The sequence below is a fragment of the Centrocercus urophasianus genome, unplaced genomic scaffold, assembly GCF_019232065.1.
Source record: "Centrocercus urophasianus isolate 14NV4802_14NV808 unplaced genomic scaffold, USGS_Curo_1.0 seq_30, whole genome shotgun sequence".
NCBI classification, from domain to species: domain Eukaryota; kingdom Metazoa; phylum Chordata; class Aves; order Galliformes; family Phasianidae; genus Centrocercus; species Centrocercus urophasianus.
Window position 1 is genome coordinate 2910810 of NW_024884867.1, and position 19129 is coordinate 2929938.

General features: G+C 44.7%; 1 protein-coding gene and 1 long non-coding RNA gene across 2 annotated transcripts in view; both read left to right on the plus strand.

Annotated features, from left to right (window-relative positions):
• LOC122165682 overlaps positions 1-5657 on the plus strand; it is an 8340-nt gene extending 2683 nt beyond the window's left edge. The window contains exons 3-5 of the long non-coding RNA XR_006170575.1: positions 3963-4091; positions 4754-4970; positions 5597-5657. This is a non-coding gene — a long non-coding RNA (uncharacterized LOC122165682). The remainder of the gene's footprint in view (positions 1-3962; positions 4092-4753; positions 4971-5596) is intronic.
• Positions 5658-5740: 83 nt separating this feature from the next.
• Positions 5741-19129, plus strand: TMEM233 (transmembrane protein 233). The gene is made up of 3 exons (XM_042829240.1): positions 5741-5958; positions 11785-11919; positions 17368-19129. The coding sequence occupies exons 1-3, from the start codon at positions 5770-5772 to the stop codon at positions 17377-17379; spliced, it is 336 nt and encodes a 111-aa protein (XP_042685174.1). The 5' UTR covers positions 5741-5769; the 3' UTR covers positions 17380-19129.

Genomic DNA, 19129 nt, shown 5'->3' on the forward strand with positions numbered 1-19129 from the left:
AGAGGAGAGGAGAGGAGAGGAGAGGAGAGGAGAGGAGAGGAGAGGAGAGGAGAGGGAATTAATTACAGTATTTGGGAATCTTTAATGAAAGGAGAGAATGTGTGTATGTGTGTGTGGAGAGATGGTCCTATGGGGATGCTACACAATGGAAAAGTGCTAAGCATATTAATAATTTATAAAACAATTAGTATCCAGCTTATCCCACAAATTCATATCTGAATCCAGATCCAAACTGTCCCTAATGGGTGCATTTAGCCTTTTTGTTCAAACCCTGCTCTATTTGTCAATGATGCTACTGGCCTCAGAACAACTCTTCCAGCCAAGTCTTGCTCTAGTTTGTTCCTGTGTGAAGCCAGAGCTGATTCACAGAAGTCTGTGAAGGAGTCCCAGATTCACTCTGTGGTGAATGAGAACTAATTAAATTCATTGCAAAATGCCCTATTTAGCAGGTTGAGATGAAGCAGCATTAAATAATGCTACAACGCTTTCATAAACATCAGAACGTATGAAAATTGTTCAAAACATCATTTTCCTCTTATTTGCTAGTAAGAATTAGACAGCAAATCACCACTGCAATTTCTTTGGTAATACAAATACCAGAGTTGGAGCTTTGCTTGAGTTCTGCTAAGAACACTTATGAGTTTAGTGATGGATTCAAAACATGCTTTACAGGTGACCTATAAAATTCCTGTCTGTGGTTCATCTCCCCTGTATTTAATCCTAAGACATGCAAACTCTTTGTTGGGCTGTTAGAATCTATCTGGTGGATTCTAAAAGAAGTCAAACGTAGGTGAGCTTTGCTGCTCTGCTTCGGGATGTTGAAGGTGATGTAAGAGAGATCCTGTTAATTCCGTGCCTCGAGGGCGCTGCTCCAACAGATTGCCTTGCCAATCACAAGCAGAAAAACTTCCAAGAACACGAACTGTTTCTAGGAAAATGGGACCATGGGATAAAATAAGGGCTCCTCGCAGCACAAAGCAGGTCACCCACAGCACTGAGCAGACACCCATCGCTGTCTGAGCTGTGGGAACAGATCCTTTGATGCTGATGTGTGACTAAATGAGGCAGGTCAGAAGCCAGGAGATGGGGTGGAAAGAAATAGGTTGTGACAGATACACAGAGAGGTCTTCACATGTGTTTAAGCACGAGCGGGTTTGATCACTCAACTTAATTGTTGGCTTCAAATGATGATGGTACTTCAGAAATGTAACAGTGAATGGAAAAAGTCTCTGATTTTTTAATCTGGACGTTTCCCTGATCACACATTAATTTACTGTTAATAATTTACCAAAGCAACAGCTCATCGGGGACTTTTGATGTTTGCAAAGCCACAGTCCAGAGTGAAAAAATAAGAGCTGCAAGGATGAAATAGGAAAGTTATGTTTAAGAAGAGCATTTCTCTCCTGACACCTCTTAGAGTATGGGCACAAACCAGTCCCAGGGGTGGAGTAATGCATCAGCCCCACGGGCGCTGCTGACTCAGTTGTACCCACAAAAATACAACAGCAGAAGGAATTCTCATCACTGTAATGACAGCGATGTGAACAGTCTGAGGGACAGGTCTGAATTAATTTTGAAGTGCAGAGTAGTATCTATATATGTGCAAGCTGGCCAAAAGGGAAGCCAATGGGATTCTGGTCTTTGATTCCTGAATGTTCTCATTTACTTATGGCAAAGGCTAGATCCAACACCTTGTGCCATGTACAGGTATTGACACTCTCTCATGGAAAAGAGGTCATTTTCAAATGAGTCTTCTTTGTAAGCTCACCTACTACTGTGGTGATGAGAAATCACCACCAAAATTAATCTGTAGCATTTGGCTACAGGATTCAGTTAAATAACATAGCAGCTCCCTGACTGAGGAAAAGTAAAACTGTTTGAATATTTAATATGTATGAAAACCAATTAACTGTGCCTATCTGATTCAACCTCATAAATTAATAACACCCCTGCTAGACTCCCAGCAAATCAACTGGAATTCAAGGGCCCTTTAAAGGTTAGTTTCAGATTCCGAGGTAAAGGAATATTAGTTTGTCATTAACTCACTCTGCCTGCCTGAATGGTTTGAGCATTCTGTGATTTGTCCATTGAGAAACTTATTTCAGAGCCAGGAATGTCTTTGTGGCTTATTGCAACAATTTCCTTTGCGTAAGGTCAGCAGAGAGTTTGATCCCAGTGTTTATTTTGAATGGAACCACAGGTACCAGTTAAGGGAATGAAGCAGCCTCCCAGATCTTTCCCTCCTTGTTTCTATTCATGTTTTAGTCAGTTTTGTGCATTGAGCATGTCTGTGCAAACCATTCTGTCTGCAAGCTCTGCTATACAAACATTACCTGAGCTGTTCCCATGAGGATATTGGGGTGCTTGGCCATTAAGTCCCAAGGCCAGTAGTCAAAACCCAGCCAGCCAGCTGCCCCAGACCCGCTCCCCACTGAGCTCCTTGACTCATCCTTCCTCCCTCTCCCTTCCTCCCCTACCATCTCTCCCAGTTTCCCAAATCCCATTGCTTTTTTTTCCCATCTCCCAGACTGTGCTCACCCTTGGGACATGAGTGACGTGGTTCAGTGGCATGCTGGTGATGAGCTGATGGTTGGGCTGGATGGTCTTAGTGGTATTTCCCAACCTTTATGAGTGTATGATCCCATGATTACCACTGGAGAAGCACCTGGATGATACCAAAACACCTAAAACCAAAAGCTTAATGGCCGCCTCTGGGGCCTGCTATTAACCTTCATGGCACAGCTGTGTTGGGGTCAACGCAGTGCGTTACAAAACTTCATTTCTTTTTGAGACCATAATCATCCTGTACTCCTCAGTACTGCTTGGTCTACGAGTTTGTGAAGTCTTGCTATGTGGTCCAACAGTCATGAGAATGAACAGCAAGTGAGAAGGGACGTTCCCACCTACTTGTCAGGGGCACAGTCATTATGCACAGCGTTTTACAAATGAAAGCTAGAGTGACCAGATACAAAACTCGTATTTCTCAAAAAGAAAAGAAAAAAAAACAAGCAAGAGAAGGGAGAAGGGGGATTGGTTTTCCCTGTAGAAGGTTACTACTGCATGTGTTGTTATTAAGAGGAGCTTTTTGGGCTATGGGAGGCTTCAGTCCACTTCTATGTGCCCCATCTCTGCCTGTTGAGAGAAGGGGAAGCATTCGTCCACATGGCAGAAGTACCAACCCCGCTGTGTATGAAAAGCTTCAATCCCTGGAGGTTTGCTCGTTCCACTTGTAAAGCAAGGATGTTTTTTATTATCATGAAATCATATGAAGAATTTTAAACTGCTGAGTCGTGGATAAAGCATGGGAATTTTAGACGTTGAAAATGAGCTACATAGTTTCCAGTCTCCTGGGTTTATAGTTTTATTCTACTCTTGAGAAGAATAACGTGGCTAAACGTTGGAAGATGCTTAGAACTTTTTCTTCAGAGAAGTAGAACTCAGCACGGAGCCCTGCGTGGCCATTGACTCTTGCTGTGACCTCCTATCCCCAAACCATCTTTTGAGTGGAGAAAAGTGGAGGAAGGCTTCTGGGAACATCTTGTCTGCTCTTCTCAGAATGGCTTGAGCCCACAGTCTAGCCAGAGAACACTTTCTTAGGGAAAAAAATAGGAAGTGTTGTTCACAGCACTCCTTTGTTCATTCTTACGGTCTTTCTTTCTGCCTGGTTGTCCAGAACAGTTAAAAAGAGAGGCAATGATGGGCAGCCATGTGATCATATTGAGAAATATCAAACTGTTGAAGGCAAGGTTGGATGGGGGCCCTGGGCAAACTGCTCCAGTGCCAGATCTGGAGGTTGGTGGCCCTGCCTGTGGCAGGGGCTTGGAGCTTGATGATCCTTGAGGTCCCTTCCAACTCAAGCCATTCTATGATTCTGTGTTTGCTTAGAAGGACACTACTTGCAGTACTGTTGGGTTACTGTTTCTCTGCTCCCCCTTAAAAACTTTCAGTCTCTTTTTGTTCAGAGCAGTCAGAAAAGAGCAATGTACTCATCTTTGACGTAGTGAGCACGGAAGCCATGACCTGAAGTGAGGCTGTTGGACCTCACCAGCTCTGCTGCCATACGGATCAACTGTGCTCATCTTCCCTTTGAGGTAAGAATCTTCCCCAGGTTCTTGGAGATTAACCATCGTCTCAGTGCAGTACATGAAGCCATACTATTGTCTGAACATTCTTTTTTTTTCCTTTACCCACAAGTCAGTGCCATTTAAAATGTAAGCAGTATTGTCCCAACACAATATATTTCTTGCATTTCAACCCATCTTCTCAAACCACTAAATTCAGCTGCAATGACTGCCTTATGGCAGAGCCTCCATCTCACAAACCTCTTACTGAGCTGTCATTATCACAAATTGCCCTGAATGTCTGACATCTCCCGTAGCTCCACGTGTCTTGCAGAAGGTGAGTCCATGTTCCCCATCCCTACTGAAATCAATTCTAAAAGCAACTGTGCAGTGTGATACAAACTGCATCTCCTGAGCTTGTCTGGTGTGTGTTTAAAGTCCCCTGAGAACATATCAGAGGTTTTACAGCTCCAAAAAGCCCATGCCCGAGCACTAATGGGTGAATTGGCAAGCAGATGTAACCTTGGCATTTCTTACTGCTTCCTAAAGACATAAAATCCTTTCTTTCATCATGTTTATAGATCAGTAGGTTCTCATTCTGTCTTATATTCCAGGAGTGCAGCCTGAGAGATGATCAGTGCCTATGGAAGTAAAAAATATTGCACTCACACAGGTCTTTATTGTGTTGACAGCATCATGTCTTGTAGGATGACATCTGCAAACAGGAAGCAATGGCTCCATTTGAGACAGCTGCAGAACTCCCAGTGCTAAAGGTGGCTCATTCATAAAGCCCTGTGCACATCTCCTGTTTGCTGTAACTGCAATGAATGAAGTGCTCTCAGGAAAAGCCAGACATAGACACCGTTCAGCCTCAAAGGTCCCTCCATTTTGCTCCATTATTATTATAAAGTGAGTGTTATAAAGCTTGTTTTCTTATGGTATATGGCACGGTTGGAGCCCGTTCCTTTCTGAACGCAGGCTGTCATGCTTCTCCTCACTAACTTCAAAACCGTCATGGAAGAAGAACTTTATTTGCTTAATTTGTGTTTGGTTTTGTTGTTTGCATGTTTTTATTGGTTATTATTGCTTTTTTTTCTCCCATATCCTGGGTTTTGGAACTAAACACGTTGGTTTTCTTGCTCTCCCTCATGCATCCCCCAAAGAGAATTCCATCATACAGATGTAATGCTCAGTAAGGACTGCATCTCTTGCTAAAAATTGGCCAAAATAGTCCGGGCCCGAGCCTCCAAACTCTTTAAGTAGATGATTTGCAGCCAATCTTTAATATTTTCGCTAAGTCTAGCATGTCACTTGGGGTCAGTTGGCAACCTCAGCCCAGACCAAAGGAAATGCCTTTGCAGCTTTGATGCCATTGGCTGCCGGAGCTCACTGAATTCAAGGGTGTATCCAGGGGAGTGTTGCAGGCGCAGTTAAAAGGCACTTAAGCAAAGGCCAGGAAAAGCCCGGGTTGCAGCGCGCGGCTTTTCGTTTCATCCTCCTTTTTTTTCCCCCCCCATTCCTTGGACGCGTTGCAGCGCTTCGCAGTAGAGGAGCCACCCGCGAGCAGCGCCCCCTAGTGGCCGATCCGGGAAGCGCCGCTCAGCGCCGCTCCGGGCGGCTCCCTTGGCTGGGTGCCGCCGTGGGGTCACGCCTGCCCGGTACGCGGCGCTGGGCTTTCCGAGCCGCCCGCCTGCCGTGCCGCAGCCTCATGTCCTCGCTCCCCGCCGGCACCGACATCAAGAGGGCTTTGGACAACAGCCCCGAGACAAACATCGAAGATGAACTCCCCGACGGTCCGCCGCAACCGCGGCCGAAGAACTACCTGCTCCTCAGCATCCTCGCTTGTTTTTGCCCCGCGTATCCCATCAACATCGTAGCCTTCGTCTTCGCCGTCATGGTGAGTCTCACCGTGGAGGGCGAGGGCGGCTCTGAATGCGCGACCCCTGGCTTGGGGCTGCGGGTGCGAGTAGGGCGATCCGCGGCTCTTGGCTCCCGCCCGTTCCCATCTGCTGGAAGGGGGCAGAGTGGGAGCGGAGGAGCCGGCATCGGAGTCAGTGGGGCAGAGAGCATCAGCCAGGGGGTCCGTAGCACTGTCCTAGCAGGTAACCGCCTCAGAAAGCTTTATCAGATGACAAACGCGGAGGGAAAGACAATTCGAGGCGAGTTTTCAGTTTCAGGCTGGGTGAAGGAGGGAAGTTTATCCCAGTTAATGAGATCTGTTGCATCGACTGACTCGCATGCTGAATTGGACTTACAGACTGGGAAAGCGGCAGCCGGGGAGCAGAAATCAAGTCTGCACATCAGTTAGGAGCTGTTTGCTTCAGCTGATCGAGTCTGATAGTGTCACTTTTTGGCAGTGAACAGCCTCTTCTGCACGGTGCTGAATTTGTCTGCAGGAAAAGCAGATGAAACAGGCGTGATTTGAGATCGTCGGCAAAAAAGCTTTATGTTCTTTGGGAACGCTCAGAGAACGGGCTTACTCCTCCATGTCGTAACCCATTTGCATAGCCTTAATGATGCAGCGATCCCGTTAAAACAGGAAGGGCTGATAGAATCCTCTTCTCCAGGCTGAAAGTTGCAGAGTCAGGTCCAGAGTTTTCTGATAGGACGTACGATCAGGGTAATGCTATGCATGCTGCAATGTATTTCTGTCGTTTAGGAGGTGGGAAGGTTTTAAAACATGTGTATTTTCCTCCTTTTCTCTGACAGCCAGGTTGAAAAGGTAAGCGAAAATATTGCTGTGTCTTTTTGCAATTAGCTGTTAGAATACTTGCCCATCTCCAAAGTATACTAAAGCAAACTCTGCTAACACTGCTAAGATTGATCACAATCATACCCTGATGTTGGAATATACACTGAAGTAACCTAAAGCAGCCATTCCAAGCCATCTTCATGATCCTTTTTGTTCAGAAAAGAAAAGTATTAGCTGTCTTTTTAAATTTTTTCTCTATTACTAATTACACACCACACTCTTTTCTTTGATTTGAGGATAAATGCCCCAGGTTTGGTACCCAGCACCTCTTCAGTCAGTGGGCACTGCAGGTGCTGTTTAAAGCATTGAGAGGTGATGATCTGGGGCTGTGGGATCTGTTCACCATGACAGTGCTTTCACTTTGGGGCTGTTCAGAAGTTAAATGCTGAGGGCAGAGTTTGGCCTCTAAGGACTTTTGCACCCCATATGGAGGAACGTCTGCCCACGTCCCAGCTGAAGTTCACGCAGGCTTTGGGAGTCAGGCTGAAGTGACTGTGTGGGATGTATAGAAACCGAGGTGGGAAGAGCACTTCCTGAGTGTGAAACAATCTGTGCAGGTCACAGCTGTGCGACTCCTTTAAAGGAGGGGAACCTAAAACTCAACTGATTAGTTCCACTGCGTGCGGATGCCTTCTGTTTCAACATGATTCTTCTCCATCTTCTCCATGAAAATAACATGTCTGGCTTGTTTTCCACAGCCCCATCGCCTTCCTTTTGGGGCTGCAACCTGTATCTGCTCCATTCACCTCTGCTCCAGGTTCTGCTTTTAGTCACTGCTCTGCTGGGACCTGCATCCCCCTCTCTCTGAGCACATTTCCTTGAGTTGCTACGTGTTGATGCTGAGATACAAGAGCAGTTTTCTTCTTTTCTTACTATAATTTGTATAGTTTGCCTGAGATCTTGTGTCAGAAGAGGTCTGGACACACAAAAGCAGAATTCTCTGTACCAATTTCCACTGCCTAAGATGAACCCAAGGGATGGAAAAGTCCCTTTGGCATGCAGAGGGGCATGCCCCTTTCAGCACCCTGTTTGTATGTGTCTGTCCTCCTTAAGCGTTCTCAATTCAGACAATGAAAATAGCATTCGTGCTAAAAGTAGAGTCTGGGCTCCAACACACCCCCGAATTAAATGACAGATTCGTCTTTGGTCTCTTCTGTTGCCCCACTTACAGCACTGCTTTTCTCACTCTTTTCTCACCTTTAGGGGTACAAATCTTCCCATTCCAGGTCTTGGGTGACTTGATTTTTGGACCTTTCCCAGGTCCTCCCTGTTGTGATGATAAACTTTTCTTGCTCTCTGCCATCACTGTGACTGGTAGTTCCATGACCCTTGTTGGCCTTACTCTGTACAGCACCTCCAGTTGTCCTTATTTCAAAGATTTGTGTGGCAGACTGGTCATCTGATTCTGGGTGGCTTTTATAAGTGCCTTTTAGGTACATGGACACCTAATAGCTTACAGAACATTGCTACCTACTTGGATGGGGATTAAGCAAGGCTCCTCAGCTGTTCTTAAGCACGTTCATATTGTTCTCATCTCTGCAAAATGGAACAGCTTTCCCGTCCCATAACACTTTCAACTTGTCCCCAGAGTGACAGAAGTGCAGCGTTTGCACAGAACTGTACAACCTGCAGAACAAACTATGCTGTCTCTGAGTTGTCCCCCCCAGGTCCCTCTTCTTTCTCCTTCTCTGCTTGTTGTTTGCAGCGAGGAGTCACGCTGAGCCAGCACATCCAGTTCTCCTTTGGTCTGAGTTAGGGTGAGTGTCTCATTTCCAGGCACAGTCAAATAAGATTTGTGACAGTCTGGCTTTTGCAGTAGCACAGAAAATATTGATCAGGGCACCTCCGTCTGGTCTGCCCAGAGTTTTAAGAGATGGGGGGAAGGATTTCTGTACCACTTCTGCTTCTACCGTCAGCAGTCTTGTGGCAGCGCGGAGAAGAAAACGCGCATTGAAAGGGGATTCGTGGTTCAGAGCTCATTCAGCACCTTTCTGTTCATGTGAGAATTTGCCTCATTTCTGATCAGGGCACATGAGGCTGGTGTCAGTCACTGCGATTGCTCAGTGGGCAGCTGCAGAGCTGTGGCTTTAGTTTAGTCCCTGGCTACACAGAGTGAGGTGGGAGCTCCTCGAGAAACTGTCTGGTATCAGGCTGACAGTGGCTGAAATTCATGGGAGAAGTCGGACAGAGCAAACATCACACACAGATGCTGTGTGCTGCACACACTGCAGTCACTGGAAATAATCACACATGGAACGTTGACAGCTGTGACAGTTAGTGTTGCCTGTCATGTTGAAAACTGAAGGCTCAATCTGAGGATCCTTTGAAGTAGATGGAAGTTAATTTCAAGCTTTAGCCCAAAGCCTCTTTTTTTTCCTTTTTTTTTCTTCTTGGAAGCTGTCTAAATGGCACCATTTCATTTAAGCCTCTTAATAAAGAAGCTTTCGTCTCCTTCCTGTCTCTCCCAAATCCTCTTTTTTTGTCTTTAATGCTGTTTTCCTGCTCTTTGTCGCGGGTTTCTATTAAAATGACATTACTTATTAAACTGCAGAGGGTGAATTATTTATGAAGCACCTGCAGGAATCACGCGGGTGTTCTCCAGGCTTCCTAAATACATTAGCAAAATAACACAGAACTGCAAGCTTATGCTGCCCCGTCTTCCTTACAACTCTGGCCTTACTTTGAGACCACATGTACGGGGACTTGAGTGTTTGCAGGACCACTGGTGGTCATGGGAAGCTTTTCCTTTGGTGGGCTTTGGTGGAAGCAAAGTCATGGCTGGGGTGTCAGTGATGCTTTTCCAGTGTTTCTCCCTGTAGCCACAGTCATGTTCTGTTGCCAGGTGCAGGAGAATAAGCCAGCCTGCTCATGACCGACGCAGACCGTTTTCCATTTATTGACCTTCCTGAAAGGCTTTTTTGAGAAAACCTAAGAAAGCTTTTCTGTAGACAAGAACAGTCTAGAGTGAGTTAGAACAGTGGAGTTACTCGTGCGAGAGGATCTGTGCCAGCCAACCCTTTCAACAAGAGGTTGCTCAATAAGCAGATGGAGATGGAGAACCAGGGATGCCTGTGCCACTGTTCTGCCTGAACAATTATGTGAGGCCAGCCCAATACTGTACGGAAAGAAGCCTTGGGCAGGCATCCTGCGTGTTTGTGCCCATTGTTTCCATCTCTTCCCACTTCCCCCAGGAATTGCATTAGCCAATCCCAACAAAATTTGGCAGCCAAGAGAGGAATTAGAGCTATTCCTTAGGGAACTGTAACAGAGAAATGCTTAGGCATGTAGGCTGCCAGGAAGAGGAGAAATCTATCAGTGCTCTCCTGAAGGGCAATCAGCAGCTCACTCTTTCTCAGACACGATAGTAAATACCTGTGCTTATCCTTGAGATGCAATTCTAGGAATATGGGCTTCATTGCTCTGGGACTGCCTTGGCAAGAGCGATCCTGCTGCAGTGCTAACAGCGAGGATGTAGCTAGTCCATTAACTCCTGTGTTCACTAATTGACAGACCACACAGAGATAATGTCTGTCATTATTTTTCCGCTTGGCAAAAAATGCTCTACAAACAGTGCTTGGTGTCCCATGAAGTCTAAAATGAACTTTAGTAGCCACAGTGCTTTTCTATGAAAAAGAGGAAGGATAATTAGTGAGTTGCTTCCATTTTTTCGGTGGTAACTATCTGAACAAAGAAGGCAACTGCTGGATCTGGGATTATGTGCTGATGGAAGTTATATAGCATTAAAATAGCATGAAATTCAGCATTAAGGCTAAATAAGTTTTTGAAGGTACATAGCAAATGGTGGTCATGCACCTGACTGGCATTCTTAGTGCCATTCTGAGGCAAATCTCAGTGCTGTACTGCATGGTGTTTATGATCTGAGTGAAAGCACGTGGAAGCTAATGAATCAAGCTGTCAAATCTTGCATTCAGCTGTGGGTCGGACTGCAGGATTGCACAGCAGTAAGGCAAGTCTCACAGTCACAACATCTGTGTTTCCCAAGCTGAAGATGATGACATTTCCACATGGCAGAAGTCACTGGTGCTGTGACTCACCTTGCTTTGATGAGAGAGAGGTGCATGGAGCCTTCCAACGTGGTTCAGCTCCCACAGTGAATTCATTGGCAGCATCACCTTTAAGATCCCTTGTGCTTCGGAGCGACTCATTTTCAGGAGAATTAAATCACTTTAATTAAATCACCTTTGGTCTTTCACCCTTGTTCTCATCAAGATCTTTCAGGTGATTTTTACCCTGAAGGATCTCAGCCAAGCTTTTATGAAATACACAATGGCAAAGAATTAGAAGGTCTTTGCTCTCTACAGAAGAGCTCTTCTTTCCTTCGGTTTAGTTCCATTGCTTTAAAACCATTTGTCTGAATAATCTCAGATTAAGTTTAAAACCTCTCTAGCTAAGAGGTCTGTGTGATAATGAAGGCTCTTCTACCACTACAGGAGAGGCAGGGTTTGGCTTTAAATGGGGGAACATTGATCCATACAGTGCTTGCTGCTTTCACTTAGCAGAAGTGTTTCTTCATTTCCTGCTTTCCAGTCTCAGATCTCCACTCTTCTTTGCTACCAAAAACATTACTCATAACCAAAGCACACCAGGTCTGATCTCACAGAAGACTGGAAGATCAGAGGGATCCCATCACACCTCTTTCCATGTCATGAATGGAAAACATCTGCCTAGATGAACTTGTGCTGTTGAGATAATATCCGTATGTCTGATGCACCTCTGAACGTACATGATAATAATTATCAGAGTGTTCTAACAATGCAAAGGATCAGAATTCCTAGCACGTGAAGATGGCACTCAGATGTGTTCTCCAGATTTCCTCCATGTCCTTGTTTCACCTTTTCTGCTGCTGCCTGCAGTGACATTGGTTTCTGTACAGATGCCTGTGTTGGTTGGCTCTTTTTAAATGAAGTCACAAATTCTGTTTCCTTTTTCTTTTTTCTTTTTTTTCAACAGGCTTTAAACAGTTACAATCAAGGAGACATAGAAGGATCAAGAAGACTGGGTCGCAATGCACTGTGGGTTGCAGTTGCATCAATTATCATTGGCCTTGTCATCATCGGAATCTACTGCGTAGTTCATTTCACAACGGTAAGCAAAATACAGTCAGTTCCAATGCAAGCACTTCTTGTCTATGCAGAGCTTCAGAATAAGAAGCAAAGGCAGTCAAAACCACCTCTGTTACACATTTTCCAAAAGAGCAATTTTTACTTTATTTTGGAATTTAGAAAATGCTGTTTTCTGTCATTAAGTGCAAACGACTGTGAATATTCTGGAAACTCTTGCATTTCCCATAGGCTTTTTAATTATGGGGCAGTTGCTTTCTTTCTTTCCCACCCCTCACTGCAAGACCTAGAAACCCCTAGAGTTCAGGTAATTACATCCAAAGGTGTTAATTTTCAGTCTCACAATCTGTCCAACATTACCTTTTTTTTAACTATAAGGAGGAGAAAACAGTCAATTACTATTTTACCATTTGATGCTAAGGTGGTTGTAACTACATGTAAAGCTACTGCCAATGCAGTGCTGCCTCGACCTGCTGCAGGCGCGGGTTGTTTGCTCACTGCAGCTGATCTGCCTTCACACAGCTGTAATGGTGGTGAAGAAATTGAGTCCCAGTGGCTAAGCAGACTGCAAGCTTATTAGCAAAGAAGAACAAAAGTAATTAGAGCTCAGACATCCTTTCTTAACTTTGTGCAACGCTGTGTTCTTTCCTCCTCCCAGTAATGTGCCCCCTCCAACAAAATAACCAATTTAAATCAATTGATTGTTGGCTGTTTTGGTTGGAGAACCTTTTTTTGCCTGGCTTTCCAGCTCACTGTACAAACTGCTGTGTAAACTAAAAATAGAGATCACCTCAACTGACACACGGACATCTCAGGGGGCTGGAATGGAGCAGCTGGTCAAACGTGTGCAAGGCTTCAGTGCGCCCTATGGGACTCAACAGTTAATGGAGCCGGGGGCCGTTGCTGTAGGATATTGGTGCCACCAAATCAGAAGTGACTTTCATTCATGATTATCCCTTGCATTTTGCAAACTCTTTTCGGTACAGCCTGCGTTGGGTTTGTTGAGACCTCACAGATTTAAAACCAAGTCAGTTCAGGCTGGGAGTGCCAAGTTCTGTAATTGACAGCAGCAGTCAATTCCTCGGTTCCCTTCTGCCACCTTATCATTTCCCAAACACGGAGAGCACAAGGGGAGCAGCTCAGGCTTTTTTTCAAGTAGAGGGAGAGAAGGGCAGCATGAGGAGTGGCAAAAAACACTGAGCTGAAGCATTCACATTAACTAGGGCTCAAATGTCTACATTCAGCTGCATTTGATATTTCACTTCCCCAACAATGAGATCCTGTTTGCTGAACGTGAATGAGTCTTTGTGCCCACTGAAGAAGTTAGAAGTAGCACTTGACATCTAACTAGTATTTGTAGGCAGCTCTATCCTACCCTCAAGGAATTATGCAGTGGTAAATCAGTATATTATGACTTTATTACTTATCTTCTTAAGTTTTGTCTTTTTAGGATTGTTCATTTTATTTTTAAGAATGGCTGCATTAAGTAGAAGCATTTTTAGGTGCCTGGGAACCGTCAGCATTCTGCTGGGGTAGTAATTTCTTGTACTGAATAGTTTCCATAGAGGTGTCTTGGCCAAATGGTACTTCCAGTTTGTGAGGGCTGAAGCGACAGCTTTGGTGGATTCATCTTGCTCCCTGGTCTTCCTGTCCCTTTCCTACCTCCCTTCTCCATGTAGCCCCTTGGAGATCCCTTGTTTCTAAGAAAGTATTTGATAGGGGTGACAATCTTTATTTTTCTAATGTGAAAATAAGTCAGTAGGGGCACTCAGCTGCCCTTTCCACCCTCTGTGCTTACCTGAGTCTCTTTGAGTTTGCCATATGACTGGCATGGATGGCATCGTGTGCTCCACGCTGTGGTCTCACATCTGTGTACTTTTGTCATCATTGCATGCAGCCGCTTTGTAATCTCTGCTCACACAAAGTAAACCTAGTTGATTTAATAAACATGCTTTGACATTGGCAAACTGGTACAAAAAGGCCTTAATGGGATGAGTCAGCCCTGTCACTGATTTATTTGATTACCACGAGGCACAGTTTGATGTTTCTATGATACACATACGTATTTTACATGAAAGTTAATTTAGACTTCACCAGTATGTGTGACAAACTTGACCTTTCCAGGATTCATTCTCATGTATTTACCAACTACCATATTGTCCAGTTGCTCCCACTGATATTCATTTTGGCTTTTGTTAGCCTTAAAGGATACGAGTCCCACTGAAAATTGTCATTAAGATACCTCCCTTTTCTTCTTCTTCCACAACTCCATGCTTGTTGTTTGCCATCTCGTTTCCAAGTTGTGTTGGTACTTCATCTATTCTCACTCGTCTCCTTCAGTAGAATTCTTCACCTGCTTTGAGGGGCTGGCTGCTCATCCTGGAAAGGATTCTCCTTCTCCTGCCAGAACTCACAGACTTCAGGCCTTCCCCATCGTGGGAATCTCTCTGTTCAGCTCTTTTTCAAGTGCAACGTTTAGTTGCCCATCCTTTGCATGGTGGAGCTCAGGCTCTCCCCTCTACAAAGTCTCCATGAAGCCCCTGTTGGTCTTCACAGAAGAAAGCAGTGCTGTTGGTCAGTACACCCCAGTGCCTTGCAGTCCAAGCCTTTTCCCATGGGCATTCACCTCAGTCAGAGTGCAGCTCCTGCAAGAGTGGCCACAATCACCCCAGTTCTGAAGAGGAGCACCAAGGATTCCCCACAGCTGTGACCTTGACAGCTGCATCTTCTGAAGCCTCATCTGGGTCAGTGCATCCGACGTGTCGGGGAGTTTTGGAGGCAGTGCCCTGCAGCTCATCACCACCACAATTGCAGTCTCATGCCATCGTCTGTACAAACTCTTACCTTGACCACCAAAGAACTTTTTTGCCACTCTTGAGCATCTGTCACTGAAACTGTTAGGAAGTGAGTGCTCAGATATCTTTCCAGATCTGGAAATAAGTTCCTTCAGCATTCACTGGAAAGTAATTTGTTCACTGTGAATGGTATTTCTAGAAGACTAGTTTGGTAAGGTCACTGTCTAATGTGATGAAACTCGGTGTCCTCTGAATAACAGAACTTGTGCCCTGTTAAAGAATCTAGACAAATTCACCCATTGTTTTCTGAGATCTCTTCTTGCTTTTTGGTACTCAAGCCTGTGGTGTGTTCCATCCTGCTTTGGAAAGGGACTTCAGTCCTGTGCTTTAAGCAGAGCTGAGAAAGGTTCCCCTGGAACCCCACCAGCCCCAGCCAGGAGAAATCCCACTCAGTGGGTAGAAATGGTAGAAGCTGTGGAGAAAGAGTGCAAGAAATTCTCAGTTTGAACAAGCCTAGCAGTAATTACACTCCCACTAATGATTATACTTCCTTGTAGGACAGCAAGGTCAGACATACATGATCCTGCAGTTCATTTGGACTGTTCTAGCCAAATCTGTTGCTTATGAATTATGGAATGAATAAGAAGGGGCATGACAGAAGAAGTTTTGATGCTCATAATTCATCCCTGCGTGTGATTGCCAGTGACACTTGAATAGCCTGCTAAGGGGAGTGACCTGGAGTAAGCTGCCCACAGAGCTCTCTTTGCCCAGGATCTGGTGATGAGATCATGGACCTGCATCTGGTAACAAGTCACAGACCACAGGAACACTCAAAGGGCTGTTATGCATCCTACTGAAAAAAGACCAGCAGGGGCTGATGGGCTCAGGAAGAGGAAGGTCCTTTCACTTTTCAGCAGGTTCCTACCTTGGAGCCTTAAGCTTCCTCACTTGCTTTCCTTGGTTTACTCATTTGCCAAGCAAGGTGAAACAGGAATAACAGCAGGAGACACCTGTGCCTGCATGCAATCAACAGCCCTGACTTTCCATTTTACAGATTTACTCAGTGCAGAGCCAACTCTGAGCTTGTGCTGCTGCCTCGGAGAGCCTCATTTGTCCTCAATATTGACATGTTATCTTTAACAAACATACACACACAGAGAGCCCGGAACAGGGCCCACCCACACTTAAGAATCATCTACTTTCTGCAGTCATAACCCTGAATGCAGACAAGGGGAAATCATCACTTTCATTGCTGGAACTGACTTGTCTGTTTTGATCAACATAAACTGGGGTGTTCCTTGCTATGGAGTGCAGTCACCAAGTGATAAGCTGCACTGTGCAGCCATTCCACTCCAGGCCCAATTTCTCCTTACTCCCTTCTCTAACTTTTAACCTATCTCGTCAGCTTCTCCTGCACTCGTGTCCTGCCAGTCCATTGCACTGAATTACATTTCCACTGCTTGCTCAGATGTAACTTAAACCAGTATTTATGTCACCACTGAGTATAACTGTGCATATGTGCTCATAGGCATGTTGTCCATCAAGAACTGCAGTGAGAGAAGGGCTGTATTTGTCTGCAGTGAGGAGACATAACAGCAAACTGAAATTGGGCAGTGCTGTGTGCCACAGCCTGTGTGTGATGCCTGCAGTATGCCTGGCTAGAGAGTAAATTGAATTGAGAGATTAAATACTTACTGATGGGTGACACTCAGCTCTGAACCACATCCTGAATTGTTCCTGTGCTTCTGAGGCCCTTTTCTCAAAAAAGATGTAGGAGACAAAAAAAAAAGATAATAGAGAAGATCTGAAAGGTATGAAAAAAATCTCTGCATGTGGGAAGACAAAATGAACATGGTCTCTTTGGCTTGGAAAGTGTGGGAGTCAAAGGCAAGCAGTTGGAGGCAGCAAAAGAAGGTAGAGGGGGGTTATTTGATGTCTCTTATGAATGAGATCGAGAGACATCAGGGGAAAGCAGCTTTAAGCTAGAAGATACTTTTCATGTGACATACAGTGCTGCTGTGAAACTGATTCCTGCTGTTTGCAACAGACATCAAACATGCAAATTATTTGAAACAGCAACAAGAGAAGTTGAGAAAGAAAGCTTAGATGCAAAGACGCAGATATAATCTCAGCCTCAGAGAATTTCTAAGCTACAGATTGCCCGAGCTGGAAGGCAATAAAGAGAGAAATATCCTCCAGGATTTGGGCTTTTCTTACACACTTCTAGGCGTCTGCAGCACGTCACTGTTAGGGGCAGGATGCTGTGGGTCTGCTCTCACCCAGTCCCTCCATTCTCCCATTCTTTCATGAAGCCTGTTAGTAGCCTTTCCACAGCAAAGCAAGGTTCACTGAAGCCTGCTTGTCTGACTGCAGGGACCAATGTGCTGATAGCAAAGCACAGGGCACAGACTTCAGCAAAGTAAGAGCCCGTTCCCTGCCACTGGAAGATCCCAGCAGGCATTGAAAAATTCTGTTCAGACTGACAGATACCTGGTGCCATTAAAAACACTGCTTTGATTCAAAGCAGTATTGAACCACTAATCTAGAGGGATGTTTTTTAAGAGTACAAGTGATACTAAATAATGTATCCATTAGATCTGTAGAATTAATAATTTAAGCTCACAAGGCAAACTCTCTGTCTTTTCCCCCTTACAAAACGTATTTTTGTGTCCTTGCAGCATGCTATCTGAAGACCAGGACTGCACTTGGAATACATCACCATGTAAATCTCAGGAGAGGAAAAGTAAGAAGAAAAGGAAACCCATCTTTCCAGACTGTTAGATTTGACCCTACAAGTCTGCAGAGGCATGTTGCTGATGGACGCAATGATAGCCCAGTTAGTAAATCAGCATGGCGTGACCAGGTTTTCCAAATTATTTATTTATACAGAACCTCAGCATAAAGAAGTGTTGATGTTTTTTTTTTTTAATTTTACCCTAATTTAATTTTACCCTTACCTTGCCCTAACAGCTCCCTTTTCTTTCTCACTTACATGAAATGTGTGCTGGGTCCATGACGTTCCCTGGCTGAGCCAAGCCAAAGCCAACCTGTCTTGACTGTTTCTAGTGCACACTGATGCACAGCCTGCTGGAGCTGGTGGAACTCCTGTCACCTTCAGTGGGTTTTGGATCAGGCCGTGAAGGGTTTTTGTATTCCTGTACAATAGACTCAACATAACAGAATCAGAACAACGGGTTGGTGGTTTATCCCACAGTGTGAGTTTGTAATGCTGTGGGTGTACTCTGACTTGGTGGCTGCTTTCTCCTGTCACCCCCAGCCTTTAGGTCTTTGCATTGGGTTTTTCACCACCTGGGACCGATTTCAATCCCTTCATTCTTAGAAGTTACTTTTGTTCCGTAGCATCCGTATTTTTATTGATTTCCTCTTGTTTTGTTGTCCTTCCTTGCTGAATTCCCTTAACTCCGCTCCAGACCTGCACTACAGTTGCACTGATCACATTTTCCTCTTTAAACTCCATGTATATAAGAAGTTTTTCTTTTTTTATCTCACAAAAGCTCTTTTTAAATAGACGTTCTTTCTCATCCCTCTGTTCCTGTAGCAAGTCGCATTGTTTCATTGTGTTCTGCTTTGTTCCTGTCTTATTTTTAATTCACCCTCTCGTCTTGCTATGAATAGTCCATATATCAGCACGGAGATGGACAGACTTTTCTACACTCACTGATTCACGTAGACTTGCTGATCCTGAGTTTCCCCTCAGTGAACAGCCTTAGGCTGCACAATGGATGCCCTCTAAATTACTGCAGTTTCTCAATACCTTACGAAAATGTAGAGCGGGACAACTAGTTTTAATTAGCTGAAAACTGTTGGAAAGAATGTATTTCTTTTTATCACCCAAATATGACGTGTTCAGAGGAGCAAGCTGCGAGCGTTGACACAGATGGTGGCATCTTTGGTGACTGTGGCTCCATTTGCTTTGATTGTTCCTACACCTTCGAGCAAGCAATGCCAACTTACACTCACTCTCCTTGCAGTAACATAAATCTGGACTGAATACCCAGAAATGCATGGGAGTTGTACAGGTGCACGTGAGCAATGAATCATGCCTGGCAGTGGTACGCCTATTATTCAAGAAAAAAAAAAGAAAAAAAAAAAGAAAAAAAAAAGCCTCCCAGCAATCTGTACTTGTTAAAGCATATGCCTGGAAGCAGCATGTATTTTCTGTGCCTTGGTATTGTGTTTTTAATGTGCTTTTTTTCACTTTTCTTTCTGCCAGCTTCTGTTTTTCATTGAAGTCAGTGACGCGCAGCCTGTCCTTAATTACTCCCATACAAAACTTCACTCTTAATCAGTGGAATGAGTTGATTTCTTCAGCACTTACACTGATATAATTTGTACGTGGCAGAATGTGGCCACTGGTTGTGATGACCCCAAGAAGTGGCTGTTCTGTGAACTTCTCTTTGTTTTTCTGAATACTATTTC

What these genes read in the sequence shown, in the direction of transcription:
- TMEM233 (XM_042829240.1), top strand. Translation starts at nt 5,770, where the DNA reads ATGTCCTCGCTCCCCGCCGGCACCGACATCAAGAGGGCTTTGGACAAC. An exon ending in CCTTCGTCTTCGCCGTCATG is followed by an intron (nt 5,959 to 11,784) that starts GTGAGTCTCACC and finishes TTTTTTCAACAG; the next exon opens with GCTTTAAACAGTTACAATCA.